The sequence below is a fragment of the Podarcis filfolensis genome, assembly GCF_964270895.1.
Source record: "Podarcis filfolensis genome assembly, chromosome: 15".
Taxonomy (NCBI): domain Eukaryota; kingdom Metazoa; phylum Chordata; class Lepidosauria; order Squamata; family Lacertidae; genus Podarcis; species Podarcis filfolensis.
Window position 1 is genome coordinate 4,870,403 of NC_139618.1, and position 27,464 is coordinate 4,897,866.

The 27,464-nt window shown below is 40.9% G+C and overlaps 1 protein-coding gene across 1 annotated transcript in view; it reads left to right on the forward strand.

Moving 5' to 3' along the window:
* The window catches only part of MED13 (mediator complex subunit 13), a 103,098-nt gene that overhangs the window by 40,817 nt on the left and 34,817 nt on the right, over window positions 1-27,464 (forward strand). Inside the window, exons 4-9 of the mRNA XM_083587373.1 lie at window positions 12,883-13,028; window positions 15,824-16,021; window positions 18,734-18,916; window positions 20,483-20,645; window positions 22,705-22,815; window positions 24,096-24,779. Coding sequence (XP_083443499.1) covers window positions 12,883-13,028; window positions 15,824-16,021; window positions 18,734-18,916; window positions 20,483-20,645; window positions 22,705-22,815; window positions 24,096-24,779 — 1,485 coding nt within the window. The remainder of the gene's footprint in view (window positions 1-12,882; window positions 13,029-15,823; window positions 16,022-18,733; window positions 18,917-20,482; window positions 20,646-22,704; window positions 22,816-24,095; window positions 24,780-27,464) is intronic.

The following is a 27,464-nucleotide window of genomic DNA, read 5'->3' on the forward strand; positions in this document are numbered from 1 at the left end:
CAGGGTACTATACAATATGGTTTACATGGAGGCCATAGTTTAGCATTATGTGCAGAAAAAGCCTTTGTCACCCTTGTATAGGGGAGGTTAGGTTAGTTAGGGCTTAGGTTAATTGCTTCCAGCCTCACAGCAATGTGACTTGAAGGAAAAGTAGACAGTTAAGCCAGAGTGTTTGAATTTAAGTTTATGTTCACATGAGTTCATTGATTGAATTCTGTGGACTTTATGCTAACCAGTTTGATTCCTGTGTTGCTAACTTGTAAATAGCTCCATTAGGATTGAGTGTTGATCACTTAATGCTAAGATAGTTCACCCTATAGTTTCACTAGTTGGTTGAGCCTGTGTTTCTAGTTAATTCAAATGGTGCTTTCTCTCTCTCATTTTTAAACTTGCAGTTTTCCTCTTTTTCTCCCTGCTTCAGTAATGTCAAGATTTTTTTTTTAAAAAAATATCAATTCAGATGAGCCTGAAGTGGGACCATGTACTGCAGGAGGCCAGGTGATGATTTTTCTTTTCTGCTGTAGACAGCTGGAATTGAAAGCTGCTGTAAGTAGGACAGTGCAGGATAAACAGCAGGAGCTAAGAGCATTGATCACATGATTGTCTCTTTGGAATATTGGGTTGCTACAGAGACCACTAAGAGACAAATTTAGCACTTTACATCAGGATGACGTTTTCCCTTGTCTGTCTGATTAGAATGTGCAGTGATTGTGGATTTGCCTGGAAAGCTTGAGAATGAGAGAGAGCTTTAGTGATCTGGGTCCCTCCCACCAGGCTTTGGTGTATACTTTCAAAGAAAAGTGTGCTCATTTCTAGCTTCAGATGAAATCACTATAGACTTACTGGGAAGATTTTACTTGAGGAAAGATTTGAGTGGAAGACTGTTACTTAGATCATTTGTATGTATGCATCTCATTTTATATTCTGCAAGGAGCTCATGGTGGCATTTGCAGTTATCCCATTTTATCCCCAGCAGTCCTGTTTGGTAGACTAAAGGTAATTTGCCAAAGGCCTCCTTATGAGTTCCTTGACTGAGCAAGGATTGGGTCTCCCTGATCCAAGGCCAGCACTTTCTGTTTCACTTACAATGCAGTGGCTCTTACTGTTTAGCATTTAATTTTATTTAGTATTTTTCCACATAAAATTATCAATCTGCTAATGTAGGACAGGAAGCTGGCTTATACTGGGTCAGACCATTAGTATATCTAGCTCAATATTTTCTACACTGACTAGCAGTGGCTCTCCAGGGTTTCTTGCAGGCGCGTCTCTCAGCCCCACCTGGAGATGCTGGGAATTGAATCTGGACCTTCTGCGTGCAAGCAGATGTTCTACTGCTGAGCTATGGCCCTTTCCCAAATGATTTCAGAGTGAGGTTGGAGAGTAAACAATTGTGTGTTTGTCATTCTGTAGTTGAATAACAATCAGTGACTATTACTTGCAGAAACAGGATAGGAAGCCATAGCAGAAGCAAAAGTTAGCCCTAGATACCATTTTTAAATATTTCATCTATGTTATATATGAAAAATGGTCCATCAAGTTTACCCAAAACTTATGACACTTCATTGTTTTTTAAAAGTACTTTCACAGACAAAAGCATATTTCTTTGTGCTACAGCTTGCAGCTGCTACAATTTTAAGTCTTGTATTAGAGGACAGACGGCAGAAGCTTTGCTTTCAGGCTCTCTCTCTCCCCCCCAACCAACCACATTGAGATGGACACTTTGGATGGCATTGTGAATGTTTTACGTTACTGAGTATGAGAATTCTCTGCTTATGGTGAGTTGTCTGTGTTTGCACTTATTGCTAAACCACAGACTGGTGCTATGAGGATGAACTCTTCCCACTACAGTACAGCTGTGAGAAGGAGTTTGAAAGCTTTCCCATCCATTTTAGATGAACCACAGCTTGTTGTGATGTCTCAACCTGGCCAAACTATAGTTTCATGAACCTCAAACTGTAATTTATGAAACGGCCTTGTTTCAACAACCATATATAAGGTTAAGTAAAGTTAATTTAAAATGGAAGTGGAAGCTAGCAATCTCCTGGCCATGCTAGAGGATAAGTGAAGGTGGAAGCATGTGAGTGATACTTTTATACTTTTAATAGTAAAATAATGCAGCCTTTGTGCAGTCGCTAAAAGTGGATTGGAAGTCCTTGGTTCAAACAGCACCTCTGCCATGGGCTCATTTGGGTGGACTTGAATAAATCAGTGCTCTCTCTATATTTCTACAAGGGAAATATTTTATTATTTGTAGCTTTATCATCAGAAGCTCTAAATTCTCTTCTTTGGTAAGTGAGGACTTTGTCATGGAAGGCAGATACCTCAGCAAGGGCAAATGCATGGTGATGAAATGAGTATTGTGCTGTGAGACACAAATGTAGCTGGTGATGCTCAGTTATTTCGAAGGGTAACTGTGTTATCCAGAATGGTATGATTACAGAGGTGAAACACTTGTGCAAAGTGCAGTTTTCTTATCATGATTTCCCCTGTGAAAGCATGGCCTTGTGAGATCAGTACATTGACTGCTGTTTCTCTCTCTCTCTCTCCCTACCTGGAATGATAAACCCCTGCATCTGACATTAGAACTGTTTAGTCTCACCACCACCACCACCTGCAACTGCTTGTAGGAAGTAATGTCGTAGAGCATGGGTAGGCAGACTTAAGGCCCGGGGGCCAGATCCGGCCCAATCGCCTTCTATATCTGGCCCGCAGACGGTCTGGGAATCAGCGTATTTTTACATGAGTAGAATGTGTCCTTTTATTTAAAATGGATCTCTGAGTTATTTGTGGGGCATAGGAATTTGTTCATTCCCCCCCTCCCAAATTATAGTCCGGCCCCCCACAAGGTCTGAGGGACAGTGGACCGGCCCCCTGCTGAAAAAGTTTGCTGACCCCTGTTGTAGAGAGCCATGTGCTGGGCTTGGCCAGTGCTCTGTGTTACCCCCATGCCCCTATAAAGTTGGAGATCATACCCTTTCTGCAAGAAGGTGAAGGGAGAGTAGTGGAAGAAAAAATGATTTCTTTTATCATGCCTGTCTCTGCCACATGATTACTGCAGGAGTCCTGTGACTGGAAAGGCTATTATGAGAATCTACCATACTGATGATGTCACTGTTTTTAGGGGCAGGGGTGGGAGGAGTCCTTCAGCAGGCAACCTCTGAGAGATGCAGATTTTGACATAAATACATTCCAATGGAAAGTAGAAGGGCTACACCTAGAGTTTTTTTAGAAATACAGCAAGTAGCTCATCTCTCCATGTTGAAATACACCCCTTTTTATATCCTGCAGTTGACAAATTGATAATTCACGAGACTTTTCAGTGTGCTGTTCAAGAGCATTGGGTAATCCTTAAAATTACGGCATTTAATCTGAGAATAGAGCTGTTGACTGCAGACTGTCAAATTAAGCTAAGCTAGTTAAAGCCACTCAAACTGTTTAACAAGTATTTGAATAAATACCCAATCACAAGTGGAAAACTATGTTTGGCTATCAGCAGAATGGATTTTTTTTAAAAAAAGAAAATGTTCATTTAGCCTATGGAATATAAATCTGTTTAAATTCTGTAACAAAGTAGCATGGTTACAGTGAAGGCTATCTGATCCGTAAGAGTAGAGATGATAAGTGTTCTGTAGCACTTTGCAGTTTGTTTGTTTTTTAAACTGATATTTTCTTCATTATAGAAACAAAATGCCATTGTAAATTGCAAATTACTGTGTGTGTTTTAAAGAAAACTGCCCAGGAATTTCTTTCAAAACACCATGGAGTCAGCAATGGTTCTGAAAGTGTTCTCCCTCACTTTTGAAACAGGGATGGGGATTCTGTAGTCCTCCAGATACACTTAACTGTAACTTTCATCATCCCTCACTGTTGGCTATCAAACATTAAAATTTATTATCCAGATTTTCCCCAGTATATATTAAAGCCAAATTAATTTCCTTAGGTCTGACATCTTTTGAAGTTTCAATTTGTAGCCCACCAAAAAATCAAAAGCATTTAGAAGTATTGAATCTTCTAACTTGCTTATTTTATTTGTCCAAATCCATTTAACCTTGGAACATATCTGCCAGCAACACATAAATACAGCATTTACAGTACCACATTTCCAGCAACCCAGATTAAAATTATTAATTTTGTTCAGCCTTGAGGGTGTAAAGTACCTTATGTAAAATACTTTGAAAGACCATGCTGTGAAGTGGTATCAATCATGACTAGGAGACATGGCGGGCTTCTCCACATGATCAGTTATCTGGCTGTTGTGTAACTCCCAGAGTATAATCTTGTTTCCATCTTTTTAAAAAGTAAACAAAAGAACAATTTGTTAAAGGCCTATACATGTTTTTTGGAACTTTTTTATAATGGTAAGATTAGTTAACATCTTTTTCTTTGGCGATCACTCGTAGCTGGGCAAGATTGTCTACCGTTAACAGGGTCTTAGTGGTATGTCCATAGGTGACTGTGGAGGCCAATTCTGGATCCACACATCCTTCCACAGTGGGGACATAGGTTTCTGGGCAGGAGTTGATCATGGTGAGGGTTTGCCAAACATGTCTTCCTTTTAGCTTGTTTCTCCCTTTCATCCTGAGTGTTTTCAAAGTTCATGACACTATGGTAAAGGCTGTTCTCTAATTGGAGTACTCGCAGGCCGGTGTTTCCCAATTGTTGGTGTTTATCCTACATTTTTTTAGATTTGCCTTGAGACAGTCTTTAAACCTCTTTTGTTGACCACCAGCATTACACTTTCCATTTTTAAGATTGGAATAGAGTAGTTGCTTTGGAAGACAATAATCAGGCATCCGAACAACATGACCAGTCCAATGAAGTTGATGTTGAAGAATCATTGCTTCAACACTGATGATCTTTGCTTCTTCTAGTACACTGGCATTAGTTTGCCCCCTCATTTTTCTTGACTATGTTTAGGGCATCTTTTCTAGTCCCTAAATATTAGCTAATTATTTCTTCTTCTTCTTCTTCTTCTTCTACTACTACTACTACTACTACTACTATTACTACTACTACTACTATTACTACTACTACTGTATTTCCATTGGCTAGAAGATCACATATTATATCTTGCTTATTCCAATAATAAAAGCATTCTAAAATAGTATGAATACCCCCCTCCAAATATCTGTAATGGTTATATTGTGAAAATATGAAATAGGTTAGGATGCAGATTCCTCTGTAATGATCTATAATTGCTCTTGAGTGTCCCCCATAAATTCCCAATAACTCAACTAATGTTATTGCCTTGTAATAAAACTTGCATCCCTATTGTTTCTGTAAGATTTTGTGAAATTCTTAATTACTTCCCCAAGCACCATGAAATTTATTATCGGTTTTCTGCCAACTGGATAATATTGATTGCTTACTAAAAGTAGTTAACTATTTAGTAGGGCGGATGGAACACATTTAATGTGGCTTAAATGTTATAAAATTCCAATTTTTACTTTGAAATGATTTTTATTGAAATTTATTTTGAATATTTTAAGGCTGAAAAGCATGCATTTCCATTTCATAGTTTTAGGCACTGAGAATCTACTAAATGTTTAACATGCTCAAAGCGGTATGCATGATATATATCTTGTCGTACTTCCTAAGTATAGTCATTTGAAAGAAGTGAATTACAACATTGAAACTGTTTTATTTAGCTCTTATGATACCCATTATGTCACTTGAGTTATGCAACAATGCATTTTAGAAACTGAGCTCTGTTGGGAGCATTTGGTTGTGATGGAATTAGAGGTGAGCTGTGTGAGTACATTTAGCACAAGACTTTTGCTTGCTTGTTTTGTAAATGAAGCTTGTTAGCACAACTTGCCTATGCATACCTAGAGTATACGTTTTATGCAGATAGGACAATACTTCTGCACATTCATGTAATGTCTATTTATCTTATGAAATGAAGCTGCAAATTATAAATTGAAGGAAGCATATATAATATTGTGGTAGTGGGGTTAACTAAGGCACCCCAGATTCCATACTTCTCCCAGCTTCCATTATATCTTAACATTATTACCCTATTGTTGCGTAAGTTGTGGTCCCCAGCCCTGCACCCTGCTCTCGCTTGTGACTCCTGGAAGCTGTCACCATGTGACTGTGCCACACCATGGTAAATGACTTTGACTAGCTGACTAAATTAGGGTTTCCATATTTTTTAAAAAGTGATAAAGTTGTGGAGCTTTTCCCCCCGGGGGTGCTAGAAAATTCTACCCGGACACCATTGTTGGAGGGCAAATCCTGCCTATGTCCAGGAAATTCAGGACAGCCCTAACTAAACAAGATGAGGGTAGCCGAAGAGTCTCAACTCTTTGGTGATTTAGGAACATCTACTGCATGTGAAGGCAGGCTCTGGCAGATTGAGGTCAATCATGGGTCCAGTAGTCAAGAAGGCGGTTTCTGTATGTGCTGTAGAGGGAAATCAGGGGCAGATGGGGCTTATCAACCTAGGAAGGTAGCCCATCTAGGAGAAGGAAACTCAACCTAAACCTCCCCTGTCTTTTGGATATCTTCAGGAGAAGCTAATGCTAAGGAGTAAACCCTGCACAAATCCAGAGTGGAGTCCCTAAGATGGTTGAATGATGCCTTGTACACCTCCTTCCTCCCACAGCTACTGCAGCCTAGCAGGTGCTCTGCTTTCCTTTGGACCAGTGAGGCTGAGAGGGAGGTCTGGTTGTCCGGGCAGCCCTGGACCTCCCCATACATACTGTGTATATGTATGACTTGTGCACTGGGAAAGTCACTTAGGTGCTGCTAATGCAGTGGTTTGACTTTATCCCCAGAGGCGTGTTCTGTGGTCTCTCAAGACAGACAAATGCAAAGAACAACATATGGCTCCTTTTAGTTTGACATATTCTATGTGGTTGGCCTTTGAGATTGCAAGGAGATAACAGAGTCTATTGTGAAATTAATAGAATCACAGGTCAAAGAAATAATTTAGGTTTCTAGAATGGCTTTATTGAGTGTGTTTAAAAAGATCCAGCAGTAGAACTCCATGCTGTTTTCTGGAAAAATTCTGAGAATGGAAAGTTCCAGTCTATGGTCTGCTGGTACCAGTGGGTTAAGGAAGATGTGCATATGAAATCATTAGTATATCAGATAAAGCTAGCAAGTGGTCTTGTGAAAACAAACTGTTAATACAATGTTGTGTTTTTTCTTCTCTGTCAACAAGGAGTTCTCCATAATCATCAAAGCATGTGTATCCTTTAAGATTTGCTTAATTACTACAAGATAGAGAAAATTCCTCTGTTTTATATCTGTGAAATCCTACAGATTGTCCTGTGCAGATCTTAATACTGCTACAATAACAGTGCAGTCCTATACAAGTCCTGTAAACTCCTATACAATAATACTGTAATCCTATACAGGTCTGCTCAGCCATAAGCCACTTTAAGTTCCATAGGACTTGTATAGGACAGCAACTTTAGTGACCATTTCTAGTACTAGTTTGTTTGCTTTTCGTCTTTCACTACATTCCTTAAAATAATTCCTGTCAAACATATAAAAACAGTATGTTATGGAAAAAATCATGCATACTTATCTGTTAACTGTTTCCTAGGTAACATTTTAATATTTTGTGTAGAAGGACATGCTTCTCCTTAAGCTTTGTTTCCATGTTGCAGTTTGGATAAGTTGTGTATACCAAATCAGACTACCGGTATGTCTTGCTCAGTACACGTAAAAATTACCGCAGGTCTCAGCAAACCACTTGATAAACCATTTTTTCCTCCAGTACTGGCATCATTATCACAACCAGTACTGTATTATGAAAGTCATGAGCCTCAGGCCAGGTGAGGTCATGGAGAAGGGCTCCTTTAACTGGCAATTTTTGAGGGGGAAATGAGCAGACTGCGCTGGTTTATGAAAGTTGCAGTCTTAGGCTAGTGTTAGTCTTAGTCTTAGGGTAGTGCAGTCCAAGCACATATATTATTGACTGCTCTGCAGCTGGTCTGTCCGCTGCCTGTGGATTGCTAGGTTTGTACTGACTGGCACCAGTACAGCTAGTGGAGGTGCTAGGGATTGAACATTGGAACCTCCCGCATGCAAGGCAGAAGCTCATTTCTGGAACTTCTTCAATAACTCTACAGTCACCTCTCTTTTTTAATTTAAGAAAATATAAGAACTTTTATGCTTTTTTTCCCTGGTGGCAACTGTGTGTTTCTCATTGTTCTTTATTTTGTTAAGCAAAACGGTTTCAGAATTGAAACAGGCAGCCTGAAACAGGTAACCAAAATTCAGCTTCTTGATTGCAGAAATATGTGGTAGCTACTGAGTGATATTTATTCTCTTAACACGACACACTGCTTGGATTTTTTTTTTTTTTAAATTAAAGATATGGAAGACCCAATTAAAGAATTTGCTGCAATGCTAATAAGACAGTGGATGCTGGAAGTTCAGTTGCTGCACACACCTGCTCAGAAGCACTTCTGTGCTCCATTGCCATCAGCAGAAATATTTAGCAGCTGCTTTAATCTCTCCCATTGAAATTATTGGGACTTCAAAGTACTTTAATTTGGATTATACCCATTAGGTGATATCCAGCTATGTAATACAGAGAGCAGACCATTGATTTCAATGAGTATGACTAACATTGAGTGCCACCCATGGTGAATAAGCTAAGCCTGCTAAACTGTGAACCTCGTCTTGTGTCTGTGATTCTGCCCTCGCTTAGATGTAGAAAATATCGGTAAATATAGTACGCTTGATGGGAGTTGCTGGCACACTAATAACTGAATACCTGCTACTGAGATTACAAGCAGGAGAATACTGCTGTGCTCTGCTTGGCCACAGTGAGAACAGAATGCTGAACTTGATAGCATTTTTTCCTTCTGATCCAGCAGGGCTCGTATATTCTTATGATCTTGTTTTCATTCTGATGCTCTCCTGTGAATGCCTGTCTGGTAGCACAGAGTGCATTCCTTTGGGGCTATGCTTCCCACTTTTAATTATTTTTTAGGCTGTTTCTCTTCAAAAACAGTTCTATCATGCCTTACTGAGGTAGTACCTGCCTCTTAGATTTGCAGCTTTCTCAAAAGAACTAGGTAACCTCCCTAATTATTCAAATGCAGCAGCTTCATTGCTCATAATTTGAATTGTGACTTTGGGTCTTGCCAGGTTTGCTGGGGTTTTTGCTTGTTTGTTTGCTTTTTTTTTTTAGTGGTGATAAATCTGCTCAGTTTAGTTTTTTCAGTTGTCTGAGCTAAACTGTGAAAGTTGTTTGATGCAGCTGCATAAGAACTGGCACATGCCCAGCTGAAAATGAGTGCTGGAAGTGTTCTGAGCTAGTGCTGGAAGATCCAGCACAGACTGCCCCTGACGTAAGGACAACATCTTGACTATACAGTGATTTCTCTGCTTTTGTCAGTGTTTGGGGTATTCCCCCCCCCCCGGGAGTTTAATACTATAAGGGATAATGATAAACCATTATTGACATGACAGTTGAGAGCTGTAGCATATGAATGGCACAGAAGGGAAGTACCCAACACAAAACATAAAACAGTAGATTTTATGTTTGACTGGTGATCTGAACACACTCCTATTTTCTGATGTCTTTGATTTAGAGGTGGGGTTTCATGTGATATCTCTTTCTATGACAGATGTGAAACCGCTTCCCCAGTGTGTGTGTGTGCGCGTGTGTGCGCTTGAGGAACTAGCATGGCTTTTAGAATTTTGGTCAAATAGGCACCATTGCAACCCAAACACAAATTAGGTACATTACCTGCTGCAATTGCAAAGAAATGGGTGCTGTTGAATCTTAGCACTTGCCTACTGAGCTTAATTTCCTAATTAAATATGCCATCTTCTCCTGCTTTTGCTAGGTGAGAGAGAGGAGAAATCAAGGTTTCAGTTTCAAGCTGTCATTGGATGGAGCAATAGCTCCAGGGTCTGAGCTGTGTGGGTGAAAGTGATTTGGGACTGACTAAAATTCAGCTCTCCCATATAGCTTTGATTTTTCTTATATTTTTTGTGTTAGTTCTATAAATATAGGATTTGTACCATTTACTGAGAGGCTTTATTGAGAGGGTATGGAAATGCCATTTTTTTATCTCTCAATTTTTAGATCTCTGAATGCTAATTGTAAATCACCAAAATCCTTCCTTTGTAGTACTGGTACTTGTGATCCCTCTGCCCTGCCACCAAGCAAGAAGGATGTGTGTGAGAGAAAGAAATTAATGTTTTCTCTGTCTCTCTCTGTGTATAAATGTGTAGTTTCATTACTTGTTAGGAGAACCCTTGATATAGGTAAAGAAGGAGAGTGAGTTCTGGTCATAGCACTCACACAAAACTTTTTCCCCCTGTGAAACCGAGTAAAGATCTGGAACAAAAATAGTGTTACTTTTTTAAAGTTGTAAGTCTTTAGGACACTCTGGCTGGTGATTCCCCCTCCCCTCCATTCAGGATGTTTTTAATTCCAGTTTCAAAAACAAAACATTTCCCCTAGTTCTTGTGTGCACATTTCCATTTCCAGGGCATTACATTTCAGATTTGAGAACAAAGCTCTTTTGTTTTGACTTTCTCATCAACACACTTGGTGTACACAGTGATTTATGATCCTCACTTTCTGATGCTTCTCATTTACCTCTGTAGAGAAGTCCCTATTGCCATTTTATAGATAGGTAACTGATACCAAGAGCACATGGATGTAACATGCATGCATACTTGAGAATAAATATTCTGTTACATAGAACCACAGGGAGTTGTTTTGTATGAGTTCAGACCGTTTGCCTATTTAGCCCAGTAATGTATACTCTGTCTGGGAGCAGCTCTCCAGGGTCTTAGCCAAAGATGAGTCTTTCCCCTCAGCTGCTATCTGGTCCTTTTTAACTGGATTGAACCTGGGACCTTCTACATCCAAAGCATGTGCTCTATCATTGTGCTGTAGTCCCTCCCCATTGAATTCAATGTAGCTGTCTTCTAGGTAAGCATATATAGAATTGCACCATTAAATTGATATAATAATCATTATATTAATACGATAATCATTCCTGCTCCCCTGGGAATGTTACTTGTACAAGGCCAGAGGTAGGGTGAGGAGGTCTAATGAAGAAGTCTCAGCATCCTCTGTTAATTGCAGTCCGCAGGATTCTTTGTGGGAAGCCATGTTAGCCGTATTAACAGAGCATCAATTAAGTTTCTGCTATATATATGTCCACAGATAGGGACTTGCTCCAGTTTGGTTATGTTTTTAGGTGCCTACTGAATATGATTTGTTATTATTGATGACTATTTTAATTTACTTCAAAAACATAATGTGTAAAGTTTCCCCCAGCCATATAAAGTGTGAAGCATCTAAAATGAACTGTGTACTTGCTCTGTAGTTGTGAATGTCTGCTGCCCCTTGGCAGAGAGTATCTTTGGTTACCAACATCTTTGTAATATGTGAAATGGTCTTGAGAAGATAGTTAAACCTTTGTCTCTGATATATCTAGGTTTCCCAAGTTAAGTCTATTTATCATGTAGGCAGTACCAACATGATCTTTCTTTATTAAATTGTTCCTTTCAGTCAACTACACAAGTGTGTGTGTGGAGGTGGCGGCAGCTGTACAAGTGGATTTAAAGTTCCTGACGCATGTGCTGAATTTTCCAGGCTTTTGTTTACTTAAGGACAGCTAAGAATGAGTTACTTTGCAGGTTTTTGTTTGAAGATTGCCAAGGATGCCTTGGAGCATATGCATTAAGTCTCTTACAACTTAATTGAAGAGAAGAGTGTCTGAATCCTTAGTCAAGACCTTTTGTTTTCTGAAATGCTCATTAGTCATTGAAGATAATGGAGTGTAAACAAATAGATTAATTTTAAACAGCCTGGTTAAATATACCTTTCCCCAAAGTGTTGTAGTTTATATTCTTCCGCTTTCTGAGGTGCTGTTGCACTAATTTTCTTGTTAGCTCTGAAATTTTTAAGACTAAAGACACAATTGGTGGTCTTAAACAACGTAATCCCTTTTACAAATGGGAACTGTGGACCTTTTTAAATCTTGAAAGAAATTTATCTCAAATGTTTCTGCAAAGTCTATTGGCTAAGGACACAAGGTACCAGCTGCACTTAGTCCTTTCTGTGCTAGCTTGTGGTGATAATGTATCATGCTGCATGAACAAGTGTGTTGCATAGCCTCAGTCAGTAACTAAGTAACTGTGCTCAGATGGTCCCTATAAAATTGGACCCAGCAAAGTCCAGTTGCTGTAGCCACTGTTAAACTGCTTCTCCACACATTCCTCTGGTCTGTGATTTTTTTAACTGGGAAGTGGGGACTGGTATTAAGAGGGCTTGATTTGGTCCTGGGGCCTCCAGTTTCTGCTCTGTGCAGTAGAGGATGGAAATGTCTACATCAGGGATGGGGAACCTAGGATACTCCAGATGTTGTTGGATTCCAGCAACCAGCAACCCCAACTGGTGTGACCAGTGGCTAGGGATGATGGGAGTTGTAGGCCAACAACAGCTGGAGAACAATAGGTTCTTTATCTCTGGTCTGCATCAAAAGGTGTGATCTTGCTCATCAGTTGATGTGTATGGTGTGGAATGCCGATGATACTGGTTTGACTAAGGGATTCCTGACCACTTGCTTGGGGCAGGACAAAAATATAGTCCCTCCATTTTGAGTTGGGAATGTATTCCTCTCCCCCCCCCCCCAATTCCTTTCTTCTATACATTCAAATAATCTTTTGAAGGGCCTCTCAATTTTTATATCTGTATTTTAACTTCAGTGATGTGAATGAGGGATTCTTTTTATACTGTATTTATGTGTTAAGGTTTATGTTTTTTTCTTACTTACTGTAAGCTGCACAGAGAACTTACTTAGGCAGTTCATAAAGAAATATTGCGCCTTTTATTTTCTTGGGATGCCTGCTTGGACTAATCACCTTGATTTCCTTCTGCTGCTTTCTTAGCGAACATTTGTCCTGCTCCTTCACCTTCTTCTTGCACGGGGACAGCAATGTTTGTACCAGCGTGGAAATCAACCAGCACCAACCTGTGTACTTTGTTAGTGAAGAACATCTCACCCTGGCCCAGCAGTCTAACAGCCCTTTTCAAGGTAGGTTCCTTTCATTGACTCCAGAGATTAATTGTGTCCTTTTTGGACAGACTGTTTTCTGTTATCTAAATGAAGGCTTTGTAGCAAGAGGGCGATGAGCAGGGGTAGGCAACCTAAGGCCCGGGGGCCGGATGCGGCCCAATCACCTTTTCTATCCGGCCCACGGACGGTCTGGGAATCAGCGTGTTTTTACATGAGTAGAACATGTCCTTTTATTTGAAATGCATCTCTGGGTTATTTGTGGGTCATAGGAATTCGTTCATTCCCACCCCCCCCAAAAAGTCCAGCCCCCAACAAGGTCTGAGGGATGGTGGACTGGCCCACCACCAAAAAAGGTTGCTGACCCCTGGAGTAGAGGTTAATCACAAGACTGATGAAAATGTCTTAATAAGTTTGCAGATTCTCTCCTGGATTTTAGTTTTCTTTTTTATTAGTTATTCTGAACACTCAGCTTTGTCAGGAATAGCTGTCTTGAAAGATCCATTTTGAACTTCCAACAAAATATGAGAATCTTCAATTCAGTATTCCCTAACCTGGTCCCCTCTAGATGTTTTAGATTCCAACTCTCATCAGTTCCAACCAGCATGGCCACATATCTGAGAGGATGGGAGTTGTAGTCCAGAACATCAGGAACGCATGAGGTTGGGGGAGGCTGCTGTAAACAATAGGCAAAATGTGGTTTTTAATCTATGTGTCATTTCACATAGTACATTAATGTCAGCTGCAGCAAATATGTATTGTACAGGTACTCTTGCCAAGAAACACTGATTGGCTATAGCTTTTGGGACGTACACCTGATGGCCTTGCCTGTGTTTGCCTCTTAGCAATGTGTGAAATGGCACTGGAGCTTCCTGTAATGCAACCTAATAAGCTATTCTTGTTAAGGATGCGTCGAGATTCTTGAGTGTTGATGCCTATATGTTGCACTAAAACCCAGAACTTCTTGATGGCAGTAAATGGATCTCATATGTTTTATTCCTGGAATGACCCTGAACTTATTTTTTGACTGGTTCCTCTACATGCAAGTTTAAAAACACACTCATGTTCAGCAGTTTTTCAGCTGTCTGTCGGCTGCTGCCAACTGTTGAAGGGTAACTTTCCTAACATAGACCAGTTTATGACGCTTTTAGAGATCACCCTTCTCTTGTTACCAGGTTTCCCCTATTATTAAAAAAAAAAGAAAATAATTTGAGCCTAACCTGTACTTAGCAGCTTGCAATCTGTGTTTCAGTAGATGTTACTGGTGTTTCTTTAAAAAAAAAAAATCCATTCACCTCTCCTGTATTAGAGAAAATTGTTCCCTACTGCTGATCTCTTACAATGCGTTTCTATATCAGACGTTTGGATGAATTTCTATCTGCTGTTATGGTACACTGATTCTTACATAACTCACCCTGTTTCAGTACACATACATTTTAATGAGGGACAATAAGTCCTTGTCCTGAGATCGTCAGGTGAGGATGGCTCCTTGCTGCCATGCAGCACAGTAGAGCACAGTCTACCCTGCTAATTAAAGCACAGAATTGTTTCTGAGATTTAAAACGGTGCTTTTAAGTGGAGATTTCAAACTTTGTCAGAGTTAAGAGGCTATTCATAACGCTGAACTATGTGTTGAGATTAGAAGCCTCCTGCTCCTTTGTCATTCTTTCTGAACCCTGAAAAATGATTTGTGCAAACTGGTTTGTTCACAAATTGTGATTTCAAGCTGTAGTCTGAAGATGATTGACATTCCTTGTTTCCCAGGAAACTATGGTTTACACTTACTGCAAACCAAGATGGAAAGCCTTAAATTCTGTGTGCAGGAGAAGGGGGAAAGGAGCAAAAAAGCACACTTGTGGCCCAAGGACTTTAGGTTGCCTACCCCTGCTTTAGTATCAGTCCAGTATTATGGAATACTCTGCCAATAGGGATTGAGCAGGAACCTTCTGTTCGAACTTTTAAACACCTGCTGAAAACTTACATTCTTTTTGTCCTATCCAGGCAAATAAGACTATACCTTTCCATAAAACTTAGCTGATTTCTGGTTTTAACTTTATAAATATATATATATATTTGCATTGCATTATATATAATTTTTGTAAACCATTCTCATATTCTCTTATTAATAGTGTTATGTAAACATTTTTATAAAAAATAAAAAGGAAAGATAGTGGAACTTCCCTTAATACGAAGCAATATTCAGCTTTTAGCCTTAGTTGGAAATTTCCAAAGAAAAATGAGCATAGAACAGTGCTGGGGAACCTCAGACCCAGGTGTGTGGGTGAATCTGGCCCCTGGAATTTGCTCAAGGCCACACGCCTAATATAGTCTAGTCCTTCTTCATAGCCTTCTTGAATGTTTTTGCCTGACTGGAATGTGTCCTTGAATTGCCCTTGGATTAAATCAGCGGGAGGGTTGGAGCTACCCATGGCATCCCATGCTATTGACTAATTACATTGGCTATTTTTTATTCTGCCCTGCCTTGCAGGCTTTGGTAATGATTCTTGTAAATATTCTGAACTGGAATGTTCACCCTAAAGCTTCTAATAGCTGCTTAACTTTAGCCACTGAAACTGATCTCAAATAAGAGCCTTTGCAGCCCTTCATGGGGGCAGTGATGGTAGCCAGGCTTTGGCAAGCCATCCAGCAAAATAGATTTTGTACTGGAATCCTTAAAAAGTTTTAACTTCCCTTGCAAATTTACTGCACATGGAAGCTTAGCCCCTTGACACACCAACCGCCCTTGGGTATACATTGCAGATCTTTTTGGGGTGGTGCTGGTGAATGACAAATGTCCTTGTTCTTTGTATTTGTAGTTATTCTAAGTCCCTTTGGATTAAATGGTACACTCACTGGACAGTCGTTCAAGTTGTCTGATTCAGCTACGAAAAAACTGATTGGGGAATGGAAACAGTTCTATCCTATCACATCCAACCTGAAGGAGGGATTGGAGGAAAAGCAAGAAGAAATGGATTGGGAGGATGACTCCCTCGCTGCTGTGGAAGTCCTTGTTGGTACGAAAGCTTTTTAAATCCCTAAACCAGTGGTGGGAGGGACTGTAGCCCTCCAGATACTGTTGGATTCCCAGCTCCCATCAGCTTCAGCCAGCATGGCCATTGGTGATGAGTAGTCTAGTCCAGCAACACCTGGAGGGTCACAAGTTCCCTACCTGCCTCCAACAAATGAAATTGCTTTATTTAATTACTATTTTTGAAGTGCCTAATGCAGCTTTCCGCTCTCTGATGAAATCTCATGTCACCAGACAGTCAAGATGGTCTTCACTTGTGAAAACTTACTTAGTTCATATGTAGTGTGGATTTAGTAGTAACAACCCCCCCCCCCCCAATTCTTATTGGTCACCTTTGTGTAAATTGGAACAGACACTAGGGGTTGGAAATGTAAAAAAATTGGGCTGTTGCCTTGTTTAAAAAAAAAACATTCTTTTAATCAGACTATGTCTTTAAATCAACTAAATGATTCTATAAGTGTTGCAGTGTTATTAAAAATATTGCTGATGAGCTATCTTTATCAGGAATGGGACAGGAGAGCACCAATTTAGGAGCTGTTAATTGCCTGTTTTAAAAAAGGTCTTGCTGCTAAAGTTAAAATTGGTGACTCCTGTTTCTTCCTTCTAAGCAAGAGCTGGGCACAACGGTAATGTCTAATAAATAATTGTCATAGTTCTGATATCCCACTAGTTTTTGTTTAAATGGGAACTAGTATAGTTTGTTTGAGATAATCGTAAGGTTAAAAGGATTCAAAAGCTTTGCTGAAAAACTGAACGCTAAAACTATGAGCAGGTTATTACATAGAATGTCAAGGTAAACTAGAGCAAATGGAGGGAAAGAAAGTGTAAAAACAACAAACACCAAGAGCATGGATTGTAGTGGGAGCACAAGATGTCAGACAGATCTGATCATGGAACATTTTAAAACAAAGGAAACAGTTTGTGGTTGGTAATGCAAAGGGGAAGGAAGGCTTAGAGGAAGGTAGGTGTGGCATTCATACACCCACACCCACATCCCTATATATTTGGTGCCCGCCAAAGTTTCTATAATCTCTGACCATTGGCTATGGGGCTGGTGGGAGCTGGGAGTCCTACAAGGCTGTAATACATTGGCTACCCAAGTCCTCTTGCATAGCAGTCACCCATTGTGCTGGTCAATATATTTCTTGGCCTGATAAACTTCACAATGTCATTAAAAGGTAAATTGATGGATGAGAACCATGTATACTATCTTGAGATTCTTAGATGAAGGAAAGGGAAATATTGTAAGCAGTCATAAGAAATTGTGCTTCTTTTAGCATTAAGGTTAGTTGCCAAAATTTACAAAACTGACCTCCTAGAGTGAAAACAATTGAGAATTTGCTTTAAGAGTGTCAGAGGAATTATAAGTCACAATGAAGCGTATGTCGTTATTTAACTTTAAAAAGAAGAAGAATGGCGGTAGGATGGATTGAAATTTAAAGCATTTTCACTGAGAAGAGTGGCACTATTATAAGACAAACTAGAGTAGGATTTATGAGGAAGATGACAAGGAGTCTTACAGCTTTTAGTGGAGAAAAAGAAAAGGTAGATAAGTTATATTGCATCATTGACAAGTAACATGCTTTTAGCCCAGCACTGGGCAGAAGAATAATTGAGGCATGGGCAAAATGATTGGGGCCATCAAGGATTTATATGCAACAGCGGAAATAGTTTCAGATTTCATAGTTGAAGAGAACCGTAAGCCATGTTTTAGAGGGCTTAGTGGAGATGCTAGTAATTTTCTGAGTCATTCATTGGGATGTCTATGAAAGGGGAGATGTTGGCAATTTTCAGGTCATATTAAACAGTTTTCCTGCAGCTTTTCATAAACCGGGGTGGGCCACTTGCACCCCACCTAATTTTCATGAGGCTCTCAACCTAATTTCAAAAGCCTTCTGCAGGCTCTTGGTTCAGATATTGGCCAAGAGCAATCTGTTCTCTCCTCTCCTCCCACCCCTATTCCCAAGTCTGCCCGCTGAAGCCTTTGGGGTGAGGAGGGAGACAAGGAAGGCAGTTGCAGAGGTTGTGGGGGGGGGATAGAAAATGGGATGTTCCTTCCCATTCTTGGCTCTGGCCACATCCACTGCTAACACTCCCTGACAGATTTGCCCCTTACGGAATGTTGACCCTCTTGTAAACAGTTACTTACTGCTTCATATGTTATTATTAATAAGCAGTTGCTGAAATTGATACTGCTTAGTGTAGTGGAGTGTGGTGGCTTTCAAACTTTGCTAAGGAGCCCCCATATGTAATGTAAAAAAGCTGCACATTTCCAAAAATTCTGGGTCATGTTCCAAATGCAGCTAGTTCACTCTCCAAGCTTGTTTGGCCCTTCTTTCGCTCTGCTTGAACCAAGAATATACTCCAAACTCTCCCCTGCCGCTGCCTTTCAGAGAAGCTACTTCTGGGTTTCCTTGATGAGAGGATCAGTCATGATGTAAACCACTTGTGTAGCGGGAAGACCTTTTCTCTGCCAGGAAACTCATTAGGTGATGCTGATTGTGGCCTTTCAACCCAACCTCTCCTGCATGTGAGGATAAAATGAGGGTGGAGAATTTAGATTGTCTGCCTGTCAGATTTTTTTTTTTTGTTTGTTTCAAGCAAGGCTTAAAAAGCAGTTTGTGTTACAGTGGGTAGTGATGTACTTTGTGCCTGTGTTGGACTGCATAATAAACTTTTTCTGTTTATTTATTTTTAGCTGGTGTACGGATGGTATACCCGGCATGCTTTGTTTTAGTTCCTCAGACAGACATTCCTGTTCCTAGCACTGCTGGGTCAAGCAACTGCTTGGGTGTCCATCAAGTGCCTGCTTCCACAAGAGATCCCGCCATGTCCTCGGTCACTCTGACTCCACCTACGTCCCCAGAAGAGGTTCAGACAGGTATAGTAAAACTACTTCCCCATCCATCAGCTTTGTCATGCTTAAAATCTACAAAGCGGAGGTACAGTTTTGACATGTTCTCCCTGCCCAAATGGCCTCTCATCAGCATGACATAAAGCATGGGTAGGCAAACTAAGGCGCGGAGGCCGGATCCGGCCCAATCGCCTTCTAAATCCGGCCCGCAGACGGTCTGGGAATCAGCGTGTTTTTACATGAGTAGAATGTGTGCTTTTATTTAAAATGCATCTCTGGGTTATTTGTGGGGCATAGGAATTTGTTCATTCCCCCCCCCCCTTCAAAATATAGTTCGGCCCCCACAAGGTCTGAGGGACAGTGGACCGGCCCCCTGCTGAAAAAGTTTGCTGACCCCTGACATAAAGTAATGGTTAATACCATGATTATTTTTTGAGGTTTATATCCTGCCTTTCTTCCATCATGGAACCAAAGGGGCAGTTGATGTGATTCCCAAGGCACTGACTAGACCCAGGTCTGCTCATCTTGAGCAAGGTGGTGGCCTCATGTGCTTTCAAACCCCTACCCTTAGACAATGAAATCCAAAGGATACCTTCTGAGTGCATGCTGCTGTCCATTCTCAGTCCCTGGTGCTTTGATGAGGTTTTCCATGGTAAATTGGAGAGTAGAAAGCAGGAATGTGCAGGAGAGATAGATGAGATTGCACTCCATGCAATCTGTCATGATAAAAACTACAGACTTCTGAGCACAAGTGTCTGTAGGTCTGACCATTCACGTTGAGTGTGCATGCTTCAAAACTGGATAGAACCTAGTTACCATCTCTTACTTTTGTTCCATACTTTGAAACTTGTGCTTGTTCAGGATACTTCAAAATACTTCAGTATTTGAAGTATTATTTCAATTTTTTTTCTATTTTTAACTATATTGCATGATCTTATGTTTTTATTGCCATAAAATGCTTTGAGAGAGAGAGATGAATGAAACTGTTGTTGTTTAGTCGTCTTAGTCGTGTTCGACTCTCCGTGACCCCACGAACCAGAGCATGCCTTGGAAACTCTCACTTTCTTCTCAAAGCTTCTCCTTTTTTATGCCCATGGAGTTTTCTTGGCAAAATACTGGAGTGGTTTGCCAGTTCCTTCTCCAGGTGGATCCATCTTGGGTTGCCCTGCATGGCATAGCTCATAGCTTTTTGGAGTTGTTCAAGCCCCTTCGCCATGACAAGGCAGTGATCCATGAAGGGGATGAATGAAATGGTGGTATACAAACAAACAAATAACTTGACCATAATTTGTGTAATGCTCTGTAATTTGTATATGAGAAACAGACGAAGCCTAATTTAATGTGACACTTCTAGTGCCTTTTTATCCGCTGTGTCTCAGAGTAGTAATTCAAAGGGAGACAATGTTGTTGTTGTTTTAAAAAAAACAACTATTTGGTGCCTGCAAATGCTGTGGCTGCCTCTGATTTTGTGCTCTGATTTTTTGTCCCTGCAATAAAAACTGGGGGTTTGGGGGGGCGTTGTTTAAGCAGATACGATGGATAAAATCTAACCATCTAGTTAACTCTTGTGTTGCCTTCCCTCTTTCTCTTCAGTTGATACTCGTTCAGCCCAGAAGTGGGTGAAGCTCCCTTCTATTTCTGACATATTCAGCTCCGAAAGCATTAGTCACCATGGGGGCAAAATCCCTCGGAAGCTGGCCAATCAAGTGGTTGACAGAGTCTGGCAAGAATGCAATATGAACAGAGCGCTGACCAAGTATGTATGAGGTTTTTGTGTGCATGTGTGCATATGGAGACATTGTAAAACCTGTACTTAAAAGTGGAACACAGTAGCTTTCAAATGAGTTCAACCAAAGCTGCACATGTTCCTTAATTGCTTGGTACATTTTAGTGTTTTTAATTTGTTGCTCACCCAAGTCTGAAGACATCAGAGGCATGTAAAGGAGATGGATGGGGATGTGTAAAACACTTTTATCGATTGCTGTATTGGCCAGCTTTCTCTCCCTTCCCATCTCTCCCTTGGCTATGATCCAAGAAAGTGCCACCTCCCATCCCAGAGGAACTAATGTATGTTCCCTAACCTATACTTCCTTTACCCTTCTATCCTAGAAGAAAGTGTGTCAACTTGCTACTCACCAGTAAGAAACTACTTAGACCCTGGGCAGCAACATGTTTGGAAACTCTCTGTCCAGAGAGTTTTACCCTGAAACTATCTTTGCCCAGCCTATCTCCTCAATTTCCTTCTCCAAATAGCAGGTACACTCTAGATAAATTAATTTATTCCAGCATTTTTAGGAATAATATTTGATCAAGGCACTAAGAAAGAATACTTCCTTGCTTTCCCCCCTCCATGCTGCCAGATTAGTCTGCTGGAATCGGACTACATGTCCTAGCTTGGGAGTTAGAATGGGAAGACTAGGCAGCAAGTGGGAGCAATAGGAAAGCCAGAACAGGTGGTGTATTTAGGTTTTTATTTTATTTTATTTTTTAAAGCTATTTTTATTAAAGCTTGAGCAAGAAACAAAGACAAAACAATATACAAAAGTCAACATCAAATGCCAAGCAGCCCGGCTTGAACAGGGTGTATTTAGTGGGCAGATAAATCACTCTTTAATGAGAACTGGCAGGCTCTTGGGAAAGGGAGGGAGGAAGATAATGGCCTGTAATGAAGGCTGTTTTCTTTGTATCTGGAGCAGCAGCAAACCTGCACACATGATGTGGGGACCTGTGGAAGGAGCCATTTCTCTGTTGAGATTCCTAGTTCTAGGTGGTGCAGTTAAGCTGCATTTAGCCAGACCCTTGCTGGAATTTGGACCAGCATTTTGGTTTCCAGCATTGGCCACCCAGATGCTTTGGGGTACGCACAAGGAAGGTCTTATGGTAGTGGTTGTCCCTCCTTATCTAGAAGTCAGAAGCAGATTGCCTTTCAGTGTGGGAGACTCCATTTAGCTGCTGTGGGCTAACGGTTGCTGATAGGCCTACCCCCTTTGTGCTAATCTAATATTGCACAAAGTTGTGGGTATTGCCACACATCTTGTGGCACTGAATTTCTTAAGTTCGTTATGCATAGTGTTAAAAGCTCCTTTTTTCTTTCTTTTTTGTAAATCCTGAACCAGTTGCCAGTCAACCTCATTTGTGTGAGACTTATATGAGATGGAGGGAAACTTCACGTGAATCATAATTTTGTAGATAGATATAGAAATGGCCCTCTCAATTGTAGCAGTTTAAATACAGTACAGTGGATGCTCGGGTTGCGAATGTGATCCGTGCAGGAGGTACGTTTGTAACCCGCAGTGCCACGTCTGTGCACGTGCGGGTCGTGATTCGGCACGTCTGCGCATGCTCAAAGTACGATTTAGTGCTTCTGTGCATGCGCAAGTGCCGAAACCCAGAAGTAACCTGTTCCAGTACTTCTGGGTTTGGCACGGTGTGCAACCCAAAATCGCACAACCTGAAGCATCTGTAACCCAAGGTATGACCGTACTACATTGGATTGATATGGTAAATGTTATCTGTTATTGGATTGATATGGTATATGTGTACACACACACACACACACGTTGTAAGTCCACAAAAGGTATTAACTTGCAAGGTATTTTACTGCCTGGCAAAACACATACCTGTTAGTCATTTGAGGTACAACATCAGCTTCAAAGAGAGAAAAATCCAGCTTGTCCAAATATGATTCTTTCTAGACACAGGTGAACCAGGAAAGTGTATAGATTCAGTAATTATATGATCCACCACAGATTCATGTTTTCTCCACAATTTTCATCAGTTTACTTAAAAGAATTTCTCTCCCAAATGCAATGCAGGAGGAAGTATTCTGCTACATCTAATGGCGTATGTGAAGATGAGACAGTTGACAAAATGTCATTTTGGGAGTTTGTTGAAGCCACGCAGAGGACAAATTGCACTTGCTCAAGGTAAAGTTTGCAGAATATTCAGTTGTGGTGTGTAAAACTATGCAGGAATCTTTCAGGATCCATTTTGTAAAAATTATAAAACAGTAAGAAGGTAACATGTTGGTCAATACGGTAAACTAACAGACTAGGTGTATAGGCTCTTTGGAACTTTATTTTATTTAGTGCATTGGTCTTTAACTGGTGAGCTGGGATCCACTAACAGGGTTTTGAACTAAGATGAGGCACAACAGCACTACCACCATACAAATATATGGTAAAAAGATAGCAAGAAACTGTTCTCCAAATGCATTAAAGATGGATTAAATGCATTGGATTAAAGATGGGTCCTGGGTCTAAAAGAGTTGAAGACGACTGATTTAGTGGATTTGTAGCCTGCTTTTTGACGGCAAGTCAAATGGGTAATGGGTACATTAAATGGGCAATGGGTACATTAAAAACCATATGCTTAAAACAAAGGAAATCTAGCCCAGCTAGAGCAAGCATAGGTAGCTGGTGTTTTCTCTGCCTGCTTGTCTTTCCTTCTTTTGGGACTTTCCCTGAGGGCAGTTGGTAATAGGTGGGCCGGGGGACAGTCTAGGTCAGGCATAGGCAAACTCTGCCCTCCAGATGTTTTGGGACTACAACTCCCATCATCCCTAGCTAACAGGACCAGTGGTCAGGGATGATGGGTATTGTAGTCCCAAAACATCTGGAGGGCCGAGTTTGCCTATGCCTGGTCTAGGTGGAACAGCAGCAGCATCTTGATATGTTATCCTGCCTCCTTCTCTGTCCTCTCTTTTTACTTGGTTGTAAATGCTTCATTAAGGCATATACATTTGCCAATAGTTGTAGGAGGAATGTGTTCCCCTGTGGCAACATAATGCTTAACCATTATTAAGCATTGCATCTGAATGCCTAAACCACAGTTAAGGACTGATGGAAATCAGGATGGGAAGCCACAGTTGGAAGTGGGTTTGCAAACAATGACTTCCGCTAACTGTGGGTAAGCATCGCGTGTGCACTGAGAAAACTGTGGTTAAGGCAGTTTTGCCACCTCTTCATGCTCTCTGCTACTAAGGTGACTAGTTGGTGTCTCCATGTTCGTAAGCTGCAAGGGTAAGGCTTAACTCACTGAGCTAAACCACAAAGCAGTATAGTAATCATGGACAACTGTTACACCTGCATATAAACATATTTAGCTGAATTTGCTTTTGTGTAATGGTTGCTGAAATGTGAAATGCTACTGGCAGTTAACAATACAGATGATTCCCACCCCAATTCTCTCTCCTGCCCCTCTTTAGGTACAAAAGTCTCAAGCCAAGACTTGCAATTCAGCAGGGGCCAGTGCCTCCTGTGGGCCAGCAACAGCAAACAGCTCCAAAGCACAAGGCAAATGAGAAGCAAGAGAAAGGAGATAAGCCCCAGAAACGTCCTTTGACCCCATTTCACCATCGTGTTTCCATCACTGATGACATTGCCATGGAGGCGGACTCGGCCAATCAGAGGCTTGTGATTACCACGTCCGATAACCAAGTGAGGTTTTCAAATCTCAGAACTAATGATGTAGCAAAGACTCCTCAGATGCATGGCACTGAAATGGCAAATTCTCCCCAGCCACCTCCCCTTAGTCCTCACCCGTGTGATGTTGCTGATGAAGGGGCAACTAAAACTCCTTCCACTCCCCAGAGCCAGCATTTCTATCAGATGCCAACTCCAGATCCTTTAGTTCCTTCAAAAACAATGGAAGACAGGATAGAGGGCTTGTCTCAGACTTTCCCAGCTCAATTCCCAGAAGTTATAGAGCCCACAATGTATGTTGGTGCAGCGGTGAACTTGGAAGAAGAAGATGCAGATTCCACGTGGAAGTATTACAAGGTTCCAAAGAAAAAGGACGTGAATTTCTTGCCACCACAGCTCCCAAGTGAAAAGTTCAAGGATGACCCTATGGGATTTGCAGGGTCAGACAACTTACCTTCAGCTACAGAGTAAGCATACCTTATGTTTTAACTTCTAAAAGCAGAATTTGCATCTAATCCAAAAACCTTTTAGTTCTTACGAGAAGATAATTTTGTTTTCCTTTGTATTATCATGGTTCAGAAAGAGCGGAACTTGTGGTTCTGCTGTGGGCGTTTTAATTGTGAATGTCCAGGATCAAAATGCAGAAGTATTCACTCAATTGTGTATATGTATGAGTACTAGAAAATTCAAATTCTCATTCAGAGTGTGAGAGGTCCTGTAGTCAAATCCTAGAGGGACTGGATGATTGTACCATTTGAATTTGGTGGGAGGGGGCACAGCATGGGGCTGGAGTATGTGGTTTGCATGCAGAAGTTCATAGGTTTTATTCCCTGGCATTTCCAAGTTCAAAGGATCTCAAGTAACAAGTGCTGGGAAAGAAATCTGAGACCATGGAAGTTACTGCTTGTCAAAAGTTAATACTGGGCTAGATGGCTTAAATTATACGTTCAACTAATTTTTGCAGTTTTCCCCTGCTTGGAGATTTTTATTCTCTTTATCAAAAGCCACTTGAGTGATAGCCCATGTCTGCTATAGAGCCAACCTGGTCCAAGAACTCCACTGATGCTATTAAGATTTGGAAGCTTTTGTATTTCCTTCAGAGAGGACTATGTAACTAGGAGTGTGTCAAATTCTTGAAAGTGGACCTACCATTTAATTGAATACCTCTCGGTGTTCCCTGCTAAAAGAACTATTATTTATAAATGAAATACCAGTTTTAAAATGCAGCTTATGCTGTGGACTTAAAACCACAAAATATTTGAATTGGTCTGCCTTTGTTTCCCTTGTTCTCTGTGGCTGATGAATCTCCTTTATGTGTTATGAATAAAAAGCTCTGTTTCAGCTAGATGATTTATCATAGTTTCCATTCTAGATTTTTGTTTTCACTTCAGTCAAAAGCAAAATCCCTTTGTGGGTTTCCCAGCTTCTAAGCTTGTAACTAACTCTGCAATACATTGGAATCTGTGGAATGAAAAGGGAAATCATGTCCTCTGATTTTTAAAGGGAACATGACTGAAGTTAACTTCTTTTTGAGCTTTCTCACTTATCTCTTGCCCCATGTCTGTTGGATCTGTTGGAGAGTGTTTTCTTTGATATCAGAGTATCAGCAAGATTTATATCTTGTCCTATCCTGTGTGCTCAGAGCAGCTAACTTGAGTTTGAAATGATAGAAATGGCTCCTTAATTGACTTGTAATAGAAACTAATCACAGAAATGGAACCTGGAAAGGGGAGTGGGAAAAGAAGGGAATGGGGTGGGGGGTGCAGTTTTAAGACTTGGCTTTGAAAGACCAACTTTAAAAGCTACTTTTAAAAAGTGTCTGTGTGAGGAATCATTTTTGAATGGGGTTGGGTTGCAGAAGGGATGGTTCTGTGCTGTTCTGGTGTCTTTGTTTGGCTCTCCTCTAGCCCCTGTTCACAGGGCAGTTGCTCAACATCACCACTTCTTACCTTTCACAGTTGGAACCAGAGCTCAGTGGCCTGTGCAAAGATGGCACCTTTCACTTGCCCTTATCTCTTGTCACTTTTTGACTCTCTTCTCACCTCATATTTGCTTACTGAATGCTTGCTTCTTTATAAACATTCTTAAATGAGGCAGTGGTGCTATAGAAAGGCTTTCTCATAAATCCCAAAGTCTCTATTGAACATGGGCTTCCCTTACAAAGTTGTGCCCTGGTACCCAGAAAGTCCTCACTTGTCCGTTGAGTGATTTTTGTGCCACTGGGGTTTCTCCTGCTTCTCTTAATCGGTGCAGCAGCATATGGTTCTGGTGGGGGCAACTGAAATGACAACTGGCACTGCTATAAGGGTAAGTAGTCTTTGCCAGTGGGCCAGAGAGTGAATGTTTACATCTTTTTCTCTCTCTTAGTCTTGACACACAGTTTTCGGGGCAGTGAAGGGAGAAATGTCAAGTGCTGTGCAGCATATGCTCCTTTCAGGGGGCTCAGTTCAGCAGATGCTAGGCCAGGGGTCAGCAACCTTTTTCAGCCATGGGCTGGTCCACCGTCCCTCAGACCTTGTGGGGGGCCAGACTATATTTTGAAGGGGGGAAAAAATGAACGAATTCCTATGCCCCACAAATAACCCAGAGATGCATTTTAAATAGAGAAAATGCAGAGATGCATTCCCCCCCCTTATGTTTTTACTGTGATTTGATTGGTGTTAGCCACCCTGAGGCCGGGGAGGGCGGGGTATAAATAAAATTTATTATTATTATTATTATTATTATTATTGACACATTCTACTCATGTAAAAGCACGCTGATTCCTGGACCGTCCGCAGGCCGGATTGAGAAGGCAATTGGGCCGCATCCAGCCCACTGGCCTTAGGTTGCCTACCCCTGTGCTAGGCTTTGTCACATAAAACGTGGCAGCAAACCTTGGGTTTATCCCTAAAAGTACATTGGCTATAGCTACCTACTGAAACTTGGCACAGTAATGAGTTTATCTGCATGAGACACGTGCTTATCAACTCATGTTTGTCCACACTTTTGAAGTTTTCAAGTATGTGCTTAAAACATCTTAGTTGTATACTTGTAAACATCAGTGCCCAGCGTCCTATGAGTGCTAGTTAAGTGGCAGTAGGGAGAGTTTTTTGAGGGGTCGTATTCTGGTTCCTGTATGTCTAGAAGGGGATCCTTTCTTTCTTTCTTTT